This window comes from Vitis riparia, chromosome 8 (genome assembly GCF_004353265.1).
Source record: "Vitis riparia cultivar Riparia Gloire de Montpellier isolate 1030 chromosome 8, EGFV_Vit.rip_1.0, whole genome shotgun sequence".
Taxonomy (NCBI): domain Eukaryota; kingdom Viridiplantae; phylum Streptophyta; class Magnoliopsida; order Vitales; family Vitaceae; genus Vitis; species Vitis riparia.
In genome coordinates this window covers 4237473-4249854 of record NC_048438.1, presented here as the reverse complement: position 1 = coordinate 4249854, position 12382 = coordinate 4237473, and the positions used below count along the sequence as shown (strand labels likewise).

Genomic DNA, 12382 nt, shown 5'->3' with positions numbered 1-12382 from the left:
ATTAACATTATAAATTTTATTTTCTTTAAATCTCTATTAATATTAATTAATATTATAAAATTTTATCATTAAAAATTCCAAGAGAAATTAATGAAACACCAAAAGTAGAAAATAAAGAAAAAACAAAATTAATTAAAACAATAAATGTAATATCTTCAAAAGTAGATGAACAAATATTTTTTGATGTTGTAGACAAAATTCAAGATGAAGAAACACAAAGAAACTATTTACAAAATTTAAAAAATTTAATTCTTACGAAAGATTCAAATAATATTCAAATTAAACCTACACAATATTCAATGGATGAAATTTATAATAGATTCAAAAAGACTCAAGTGCCTATAACCATTGAAGACTTGAAAGAAGAAATACAAAAAATAAAAAAGCAAATAGATCAATTAAACCAAGAAAATGAATTGAAAATGAGAAATAAAAACATCATTCATAATATTTTGAAATTCAGAAAGGGCATTTTTAAGATCAAAAGGCATGACATTCAATTCATAATGACCAAAAGAGATAGTAAAAGCAGTTTTGTATCTATCTTCTTCTTTGATTTGAACCTGCCAAAATCCAGATTTTATATCAAATTTTGAATAAATTACAAAACTATGAAGTCTTTTGAGTAAATCTTGCTTATTAGGAATAGGGTATCTTATCTATTGTAATACTTTATTTAAAGGTTTATAATTAATGACTAATCTAGGTGCACCTCTTTCTATCTCAGCAACATTTTGAACATAAAAAACGACACAACTCCAATGGGATTTTAAGGGTCTGATTAATTTCTTCTTTAATAATGAATCAATTTCTTGTTTACAATATTCTAAAAGTTTTTCATTCATTTGAATAGGTCTAGCCTTAGTGGGAATTTTAGACTCATCAAAATTTTGAATGTAAGGCAAACTTATCTCATGTTTCTTTTTGGACCAAAAAGCATTTGGAAGATCAGAATAATTTCATTTTGAAAAAAATCTTGAATCTCTTTTATTTTTCTTTTGAACTTTATCTTCTAGAAGTTGTTCTTCTACCTTTTTATATTGAATTTCTTTTAATAGAAAATTTATATAAGCTTGATTTCTTTGAATTAAATTTATCCTTTTATTTATTGAATCACTTTGGACTTGATGTATTTCTTTTTTAGTTAATGGATATATGAAAGGGAAAAATACGGTGTTTCCTAATATTGTAGTTTTGACATCTTCATCATTTACTTGAAAAGTGTAGAGTAAGGTAATAAAAGGAGCTCCTAAGATTAAAGGTTCAATCATATTTTGTACTAATATAAATTGAGTTCTAAAACAATAATTATTTTGACATATATGAACATTTTGAAGTTTAAATTCTATTTCTAATTTTCCTTTATTTGCAGCAAAAAGTTCAAATTCAAATTCAAACCATTTATCAATCTATACTATTTATAAAGGTATGAGGTGTTTGTCAAAATTTTCATATGAAATATATCCATTAATTTATTTTTAAATTTCAAATATACCCCTTCACAATTTATTTATTACAACCTATTAATATTTGAGGATGTGAAATTTATTCTATTACCACCTTATTAATATCCATTAACGTTATAAATTTCACTCTCTTTTAAACCACCTATAATATTAATTACTGTTATAAAAATTTATATTAAAAGTTTGAAAATTTTTCAAATTTCTCATCCGTTATAAGTTTTGTTTTCTTTAAAATTCATGTTATAAAAATTTATCATTAAAAGTTTGAAAACTTTTTAAATTTCTTTTTGACCATTCAATTTCTCATCTTTTAAGATTTGAATTTCTCATGCATTAACATTATAATTTTTTTTTAAATCTCTATTAATATTAATTAATATTATAAAATTTTTCAAATTTCTTGTCACCATTCCATTTCTCATCTTTTAAAGTTTGAATTTCTCATCCATTACTATTATAAATTTTGTTCTCTTTAAAACTCTATTAATATTAATAAATATTATAAAATTTTATCATTAAAAGTTTAATTTTTTTTTCAAATTTCTTGTGACAACTCCATTTTTCATCTTTTAAATTTTGAAAATTTTTATCTCTTCTTTTATCATCCTCAATTCTATGTTTTTTTTTAAAAAAATCCTAACTTGCTTCAACTCTTTTGACGAGTGTCGTCTAACAGAGCTATCGTTTTGAGATTTTTTTTTTAATCCACAAATTTCTTACTCAAATTAATTCATTTTTGTTCGGATTTTTTTTTCTTTTTCTTTTAAAAAGAAACCTTTTGGTTAATGCTATCAAAGTATTACATATTTCTTGAAAAGCAATCGAAATTATATTTTAAGAGTTTATATGCATTATTTTGAAATAAATTATAGTTGTTTATATACTCATTTTTTATATTGAACTTTTTTCATATTCCTTCACATATCTTGGCACGTGTGCATTTACTAGTAACTTCAAAAAGATTTGCTTTTTTTTTTTTTTTCATATTAGGTTGGTACATTAGTTGAAATTTGGATAAAATCAACCAACTCTAAATTAGTACTCTTGAAATGAAATTTCTTAGACACCTTTGAAATGTGACAACCATTAGTTTTAATTTTATTCTTTTTATTTTAAAGAGATGTTTATATGATTATTTGTGATTTTTGCATGCAGTAATAAAGTGTAGCAACATTAAACTTAGATTGTAACGCCCAAGTTTTCTTTTAAAGGATAATTTAGGAATTCTTAATAATGATATTAAATTAATTAATTAATTAATTTAATAAAAAGGAAGAGGGGTAAAAGGGTAATTTTACGAATAAAATACCCTAGGTATAAATTAGAAATTTTATTCTTTCCATTCTTTTCTGAATAGAGTTCCTGTTCGCAGAATCCCAGAGAACGTAGGTTGGAGTCAGATTTCAGGGTTGAAGAACAGATCTCTATAGGTAAGAATCTAACCCCTAGTTTAATATTTTAGATTCATTGATTAATTTCAAACACATTAGATATATTTTTTTTTGGAAAACCCCAAATCTAGATTAGGGTTAGATTATTTTTTAAATTCGTTTTAATATCAAAATAATAAAAATTTAAGATTTTGATTTTATTGTTGGAATTTAGGAGATCTTGAATTTTATTAGATGAAAAAAAAAAAAAAAAATCCTTGGAAAGTTTTGATTTTAGGTTAGGGTTAATTTTATTAAAAAAAAGAAAAAAAAGAAAAAACAAAAACAAAAACAAAGGGGGCGTACGCGTGCTGTGCTGGAAGCAGAGAGAAAAAAAAAAAAAAAACAAGAGAACGCCGCGTGTCCACAGCACTGGAAGGAAAAAAAAAAAAACAAAACAAAAACAAAAGGGGCGTACGCGTGCTGTGCTGAAAAGAAAAAAAAAAAAAAAAAAAAAAAAAAAAAAAAAAAAAAAACTCACTTTTTGGTTTGGTGTACTCGAGAGTCATGGCTTTTGAATTGTTTAATTATAATAATAATAATAATATAATAATAATAATAATAATAATAATAATAATAATAATAATAATAAGTTTTAGATTAATAAATAAGATAATAGTAATAATGATCTTTTTTTTTTGTAATAAATAGAATGATAGATTTAGCAATATATATATATAGAATTTTATAATGAAATAAAATTGTAATTTAATTAAATTAGTAATGTGTTATTAGAAACAAATTGGGAATTTATTAATTATAATTAAATAAGGAATAGAGTAATTAAATTATTACTTTGTTAATAAAAAAATATTAATCTTAACATTTAGAAATTTTAGGATTATCAGATTTATATTTTGAGGTAAATAGTAATAGTGGTATTTTTATTGTGTTAGGTGAGAAGTAGACATTTCAAGGTTATTTTTCCTTCAAGGTCTTTGCATATTTTGAGGTAAGGGAAGTTAATGCAATATTTATAAAATTAAAGTATTTTATATGTTATTTTGAATTGTGGAAAAGAAAATGATATTTTGTTACCATGCATGGATCAAACTGTTTTATACTAAATATTATGTTGGAATATTTTGTTTTATTTATGACACAAAATATGGAGATATTATGTTGTGTAAATTTGAATACTTGAACAAAAACATCACTCTGGTTTATTTGGCCCTTGTCAACGGGATATAATAGTTGACTATTCGGCCCTGTCAATGGGATATAATAGTTGACCTTTACATTTCTTGGTGGGAATGTAATTGATTTGGACCCCAGCCTCTAGGGGTTTGGTTAGAGGTTACTAGTACTAGTAGTGTTTGGTTCCTTCCACCAGGAACAATTTGAGGCTAGCCACCCATTTGAAAAGTCCCACCTAACTGGGCATTTGATATTTGATAACCAGAGTAATGAAAAATTGAATGGATTTGATTGAATCTTATGTGAAAGTGTTTGAATTTGATATGAAAATGGTTGGTTGAATTTTGAATATATTAGTATTGTTGAAACTTTGATATTTGATGAAAAAAAAAATTGATATCTCCTATTTGAAATGAAAATATTTGATCCATGAATTGCATTAATATTCCTTATTGGGCTGTGAGCTCATTCCCAATTGTTGAATTTTTTTTCAGGTACTCTTAGTTCGGGTGAGGAGTGATGGTTAGACTGAGGAATAGTCATCATTAGAATTTGACTTAGGATTTTATGTTGGATTTTGTTTTAACTGTTAGTTATGTTCATTTGGATCATTTGATATTTGGAAGTTATTTGGAAATTGAATTTGAGGATTTTAGATTTTGTTCTGCTACTCTGAACAGGTATTTGGTAATTGGTAACATCCAGTTACAATATGATTGTTTGGGTCAGATTATACTTTAAGCCTTCGGGTTTGAGGTGTGAAATGATCGTCACGCCCTTGGAGTGGGTCTTGGGGCGTGACAGAGTGGTATCAGAGCACTAGGTTTTGATCTTGATGGGAATTTGAACTGGTTTAGATTGGGGATAGATGAGTGACGCATTTGTTTAAGTTTTAGTTTCATTTAGTATAAATTCCAATTCTTTCTTCATTTGGAAATTTTCTAATTGGTTCTTTAGTGACTAATTTAGTTATGTCTTATTATTTTAGGACATCATGCCACCAAGAAGAGCAGCTTCTTCACAAAACAGTCAGGCTAATGATGATGTACCTCCAGTTGAGGGTTTGCCTCCTGTGAGTGCAGAAGGGATCTATAGGTATCTTGGGACACTAGCTGGTTTAGTTGAACGCCAAGCTCGAGCTGCTGGGACTAATGTTCAAGGACAGTCTTCATCTTCTAGGGGTAGCTCTTTTGATGACTTCAAGAAATTGGGTCCTCCTTACTTTTCTGGTGCTACAGATCCCACAGAGGCAGAGGCTTGGATCCTTAAGATGGAGAAATTCTTTGATGTAATAGTTTGCTCTGAGGAGCAAAAAGCCTCTTATGCAGCTTTTATGTTAGATAAAGAGGCAGATCATTGGTGGCGTATGACTAGGAGACTTTTGGAGGATCAGGGACCCATAACATGGAGACAATTTCGGGAGGCTTTCTACAAGAAGTATTTCCCTGACAGTGTTAGGCGGCAGAAGGTGGGGGAGTTTATTCGTTTGGAACAGGGGGATATGACTATGGCTCAGTATGAGGCCAAATTTACAGAGTTATCACGTTTTTCCCCACAGTTGATTGCTACAGAGGAGGAAAAGGCATTAAAGTTTCAGGATGGATTGAAGCCTTATTTGAAGAACAAGATATCTATTCTGAAGCTTGGTGTCTATTCAGAGGTTGTTGATAGAGCCCTTATAGCAGAGAAAGATAATGAGGAGCTTCATCAGTATAGGGAACAGCAAAGGAAGCGAAATAGAAGTGATGGTGCTCATGGTAATCAAGCACAGCGAAGGGCTACATCAGGAAGAAATCAGAATAAAGGGAAGACAACGCAGAATTTGGATGGGATTTGTCCTACTTGTGGCAAGAAGCATGGGGGTAGGCCATGCTATAGAGAGACTGGAGCTTGCTTTGGTTGTGGGAAGCAAGGACATTTGATCAGAGATTGTCCAGAGAATAGGAAGTTCATCATTGGGAAGCCTAAAGAGGAAAATAAGGAGGATAAACAGAAACCCAAAGCCCAAGGGCGGGTGTTTGCAATGACTCATCGAGATGCTCAGGCCACTTCTGATGTGGTGACAGGTACTCTCCGAATCCACACCTTATTTGCTAGAGTCTTGATTGATCCTGGATCAACACACTCTTTTGTTTCAGTATCTTTTGCTGGTTTGTTGGGTTTGCCTGTTGCTAGCATGGACTTTGATTTGATTGTTGCTACTCCTGTGGGAGATTCTGTTGTGGCCAGTAGAATGCTTAGAAATTGTATTGTGATGATTGGTTATAGGGAAATGCCAGTTGACTTAGTACTCCTTGACCTTCAGGATTTTGATGTGATTTTGGGGATGGATTGGTTAGCTTCCTACCATGCCTCTGTTGACTGTTTTGAGAAAAGGGTGATGTTTAGTATTCCTGGTCAGCCTAAGTTTAGCTTTGAAGGGAAGCATGTGGACAGACCACTGCGTATGATCTCAGCCTTGCGAGCTAGTAGCTTGCTCAAGAAGGGTTGCCAAGGATTTTTGGCTAGTGTGATGAGTAATGAAAGTGATTTGAAGTTAGAAGACATACCCATAGTAAGGGAGTATCCTGATGTCTTTCCAGAGGATTTGTCTGGCTTGCCACCAGAGAGAGAGGTGGAGTTCACCATCGATCTGGTACCAGGAACAGGTCCTATGTCTAAGGCCCCATACAGGATGGCACCTGTGGAGCTTAAGGAGTTGAAAGTTCAGCTTCAGGAGTTATTAGACAAGGGTTTTATCAGGCCCAGTGTTTCACCTTGGGGAGCTCCTGTTCTATTTGTGAAAAAGAAAGATGGCTCAATGAGACTTTGCATTGACTATAGGGAGTTGAATAAGGTGACAGTGAGGAACAAGTATCCCCTTCCTCGGATTGATGATTTGTTTGATCAGCTACAAGGTGCTTGTGTGTTCTCTAAGATTGATCTTCGATCTGGTTATCATCAGTTAAGGGTTAGAAGTGAAGATGTACCCAAGACTGCTTTTCGAACTAGATACGGGCATTATGAGTTTTTAGTTATGCCTTTTGGTTTGACTAATGCACCTGCTGCTTTTATGGACTTAATGAATAGGGTATTCAAGCCCTATCTAGATCAGTTTGTGGTGGTTTTTATATATGACATCTTGGTATACTCAAGAAGTAAAGAGGAGCATGAGGGCCATTTGAGTATTGTATTACAGACCCTCAGAGATAAGCAGTTGTATGCTAAACTGAAGAAGTGTGAGTTTTGGTTAGACCAGATTTCTTTCCTTGGGCATGTGGTAAGCAATGATGGCATCTCAGTTGACCCTGGAAAGGTAGATGCTGTAGCTAATTGGAGAAGACCTAGTACTGTGACTGAGATTCGAAGTTTCTTGGGACTTGCTGGTTACTATAGGCGGTTTATAGAAGGGTTCTCTAAGATTGCCCTACCTTTAACTAAGTTGACACAGAAGGGAGTTAAGTTTGAGTGGTCTGATGATTGTGAATGTAGCTTCCAAGAGTTGAAGAATAGATTAGTGTCAGCTCCTATTTTGACTATCCCTTCAGGTTCAGGAGGATTTGTGGTGTATAGTGATGCCTCTCATCAGGGTTTGGGTTGTGTTCTTATGCAACATGGGAGAGTTGTAGCTTATGCTTCTAGACAGTTGAAGCCTTATGAAAGGAACTACCCTACTCATGATTTGGAGTTAGCTGCTGTGGTTTTTGCACTTAAGATTTGGAGACATTTTCTTTTTGGTGAAACTTGTGAGATATTCACAGATCATAAGAGTTTGAAGTATCTATTTTCCCAAAAGGAATTGAACATGAGACAGAGGAGGTGGATTGAACTACTTAAAGATTATGATTGCATTATTCAGTATCATCCTGGGAAGGCGAATGTTGTAGCTGATGCCTTGAGTAGGAAGTCAGTTGGTTCCTTAGCAGCTATTAGAGGTTGTCAGAGGCAATTATTGGAAGAGTTGAGGAGTTTACAAGTCCACTTTCGAGTTATGGGCTTAGGAGCACTTGTAGCAAATTTCAGAGTACAACCAGACTTAGTTGGGAGAATTAAGACCCTACAAAAGAATGATTCCCAATTAGTGCAAGTTATGGAGGAAGTTAAGAGGGGCAATAAACCTGATTTTGTTTTGTCAGATGATGAGATCTTGAGATTTGGGACTAGACTTTGTGTCCCAAATGATGAAGACTTAAGGAGGGAGCTTTTAGAGGAAGCTCATTGTTCCAAGTTTGCAATCCACCCAGGAGGGACAAAGATGTACAAGGATTTGAGGCAAAACTATTGGTGGTCAGGTATGAAGCGTGATATTGCACAATTTGTGGCTCAGTGTTTAGTGTGTCAACAGGTGAAGGCTGAGCATCAGCGACCAGCAGGGTCTTTGCAACCACTTGCTATTCCTGAGTGGAAGTGGGAGCATATTACCATGGATTTTGTGATAGGATTGCCAAGAACCTCAGGGGGTAATAATGCTATTTGGGTGATTGTTGATCGGTTGACAAAGTCTGCTCACTTTTTGCCTATGAAAGTCAACTTTTCTTTAGATCGTTTAGCTTCTCTTTATGTGAAGGAGATTGTGAGAATGCATGGAGTACCAGTTTCTATAGTGTCTGACAGAGATCCTCGTTTCACTTCTAGATTCTGGCATAGTCTACAAAAAGCTTTGGGCACTAAGTTGAGTTTTAGTACTGCTTTCCATCCTCAAACTGATGGTCAATCAGAAAGGGTAATTCAGGTTTTGGAAGACTTGTTGAGAGCTTGTATTTTGGACCTGCAAGGTAATTGGGATGATCATTTACCTTTAGTAGAGTTTGCCTATAACAATAGTTTTCAAGCTAGCATTGGGATGACACCTTTTGAAGCATTGTATGGTAGAAAATGTCGATCTCCTATCTGTTGGAATGATGTTGGAGAAAGGAAACTTTTGGGGCCTGAACTTGTGCAGTTGACTGTTGAAAAAGTTGCTTTGATTAAAGAAAGATTAAAAGCAGCTCAAAGTAGACATAAGAGTTATGCTGATAATCGTAGGCGAGATTTGGAGTTTGAGGTGGGTGATCATGTGTTCTTGAAAGTTTCACCTATGAAGTCTGTGATGAGATTTGGGAGAAAAGGAAAACTTAGTCCTCGTTTTGTGGGTCCGTTTGAAATATTAGAAAGAGTAGGCACTTTGGCATATAAAGTAGCCTTGCCCCCAAGTTTATCTAAGATTCATAATGTTTTCCATGTTTCAACCTTGAGGAAGTATAATTATGATCCCTCTCATGTTGTGGAATTGGAGCCTATTCAAATTTCTGAGGACTTGACATATGAAGAAGTGCCCGTTCAGATTGTAGATGTAATGGATAAAGTACTACGTCATGCTGTTGTCAAATTGGTAAAGGTTCAATGGAGCAATCATAGTGTTCGTGAAGCTACTTGGGAGTTAGAAGAAGAGATGAGAGAAAAACATCCTCAATTATTTCAAGACTCAGGTATGTCAAGTTTAGAGGACTAAACTTTTGTTAAGGAGGGGAGGATGTAACGCCCAAGTTTTCTTTTAAAGGGTAATTTAGGAATTCTTAATAATGATATTAAATTAATTAATTAATTAATTTAATAAAAAGGAAGAGGGGTAAAAGGGTAATTTTACGAATAAAATACCCTAGGTATAAATTAGAAATTTTATTCTTTCCATTCTTTTCTGAATAGAGTTCCTGTTCGCAGAATTCCAGAGAACGTAGGTTGGAGTCAGATTTCAGGGTTGAAGAACAGATCTCTATAGGTAAGAATCTAACCCCTAGTTTAATATTTTAGATTCATTGATTAATTTCAAACACATTAGATATATTTTTTTTGGAAAACCCCAAATCTAGATTAGGGTTAGATTATTTTTTAAATTCGTTTTAATATCAAAATAATAAAAATTTAAGATTTTGATTTTATTGTTGGAATTTAGGAGATCTTGAATTTTATTAGATGAAAAAAAAAAAAAAATCCTTGGAAAGTTTTGATTTTAGGTTAGGGTTAATTTTATTAAAAAAAAAAAAAAAAAAAAACAAAAAACAAAAACAAAAACAAAGGGGGCGTACGCGTGCTGTGCTGGAAGCAGAGAGAAAAAAAAAAAAAAACAAGAGAACGCCGCGTGTCCACAGCACTGGAAGGAAAAAAAAAAACAAAACAAAACAAAAACAAAAGGGGCGTACGCGTGCTGTGCTGAAAAGAAAAAAAAAAAAAAAAAAAAAAAAGAAAACTCACTTTTTGGTTTGGTGTACCCGAGAGTCATGGCTTTTGAATTGTTTAATTATAATAATAATAATAATATAATAATAATAATAATAATAATAATAATAATAATAATAATAAGTTTTAGATTAATAAATAAGATAATAGTAATAATGATTTTTTTTTTTTGTAATAAATAGAATGAGAGATTTAGCAATATATATATATAGAATTTTATAATGAAATAAAATTGTAATTTAATTAAATTAGTAATGTGTTATTAGAAACAAATTGGGAATTTATTAATTATAATTAAATAAGGAATAGAGTAATTAAATTATTACTTTGTTAATAAAAAAATATTAATCTTAACATTTAGAAATTTTAGGATTATCAGATTTATATTTTGAGGTAAATAGTAATAGTGGTATTTTTATTGTGTTAGGTGAGAAGTAGACATTTCAAGGTTATTTTTCCTTCAAGGTCTTTGCATATTTTGAGGTAAGGGAAGTTAATGCAATATTTATAAAATTAAAGTATTTTATATGTTATTTTGAATTGTGGAAAAGAAAATGATATTTTGTTACCATGCATGGATCAAACTGTTTTATACTAAATATTATGTTGGAATATTTTGTTTTATTTATGACACAAAATATGGAGATATTATGTTGTGTAAATTTGAATACTTGAACAAAAACATCACTCTGGTTTATTTGGCCCTTGTCAACGGGATATAATAGTTGACTATTCGGCCCTGTCAACGGGATATAATAGTTGACCTTTACATTTCTTGGTGGGAATGTAATTGATTTGGACCCCAGCCTCTAGGGGTTTGGTTAGAGGTTACTAGTACTAGTAGTGTTTGGTTCCTTCCACCAGGAACAGTTTGAGGCTAGCCACCCATTTGAAAAGTCCCACCTAACTGGGCATTTGATATTTGATAACCAGAGTAATGAAAAATTGAATGGATTTGATTGAATCTTATGTGAAAGTGTTTGAATTTGATATGAAAATGGTTGGTTGAATTTTGAATATATTAGTATTGTTGAAACTTTGATATTTGATGAAAAAAAAAAAATTGATATCTCCTATTTGAAATGAAAATATTTGATTCATGAATTGCATTAATATTCCTTATTGGGCTGTGAGCTCATTCCCAATTGTTGAAATTTTTTTCAGGTACTCTTAGTTCGGGTGAGGAGTGATGGCTAGGCTGAGGAATAGTCATCATTAGAATTTGACTTAGGATTTTATGTTGGATTTTGTTTTAACTGTTAGTTATGTTCATTTGGATCATTTGATATTTGGAAGTTATTTGGAAATTGAATTTGAGGATTTTAGATTTTGTTCTGCTACTCTGAACAGGTATTTGGTAATTGGTAACATCCAGTTACAATATGATTGTTTGGGTCAGATTATACTTTAAGCCTTCGGGTTTGAGGTGTGAAATGACCGTCACGCCCTTGGAGTGGGTCTTGGGGCGTGACATAGATAGTCGACTTTCTTTATATTTCAACTTTGTTTTTTTTTTCACTTAATAAGCTATTCATTTTTTCTTAAGTAAGCAAAGTGTTGTTTTTTAACAAGTTTGAGGTAAAGCGTTTAATTTTGAATTAAAAGGACAAAATATAGTAAACAAAACAAAATTGAAATGATAAAATGTATTTAATCCTATAAATCTTTAATGAAAAGTAAGTCATCACTAATAGAATTTTTTTTTATAGCAACATTTTTTTTTTCAAAAAAAAAAAAACAAAATTCTTTGTGACAACTTTATTAATAAGTGGTTATATTGAAATTCTCTTTATATCTTTTTAGAATAGCTAGGGGTGTTAGAGCTTATGTGTAAATTAAAAAATTATTTGAAAATTGTAGGACCATAGTTGAAGCACAACAATGTCAAAAATATCAAACTTTATCTTACCAAGTAAAATTGCATTTGAAAACTATTAGGTTGTGTTTGATTCTTGGAAAGTACTAAGGAAAGAAAAAAAAATTAAGAAAAATTATTTTTTTTCCTATTTGGTCGTCCTATAGAAAAAGAAAAGAAAATAAAAAATAATTAAAACTAGTTAAACACTTGTGAAATTTTAAATTATTTAATTTTTATATTAATGGGTTAAAATAAGTTAATGAATTTGAATTAGTAAATAAAAATTATTTTTTAAT

At 31.3% G+C, this 12382-nt stretch overlaps 1 protein-coding gene across 1 annotated transcript; it reads left to right on the top strand.

Moving 5' to 3' along the window:
• The first annotated feature begins 5027 nt into the window (after window positions 1-5027).
• LOC117921137 lies at window positions 5028-11431 on the top strand. Its single transcript, XM_034838937.1, has 2 exons — window positions 5028-6099; window positions 11393-11431. Exons 1-2 carry the CDS (start codon window positions 5028-5030, stop codon window positions 11416-11418), a joined length of 1098 nt encoding a protein of 365 aa, XP_034694828.1. The 3' UTR covers window positions 11419-11431.
• Window positions 11432-12382: the final 951 nt, after the last annotated feature.

Coding starts and splice junctions, on each gene's coding strand:
- LOC117921137 (XM_034838937.1), top strand. CDS start 5,028: ATGCCACCAAGAAGAGCAGCTTCTTCACAAAACAGTCAGGCTAATGAT. Junction 6,100..11,392: donor CACTTCTGATGTGGTGACAG/GTACTCTCCGAA, acceptor AATTTTTTTCAG/GTACTCTTAGTTCGGGTGAG.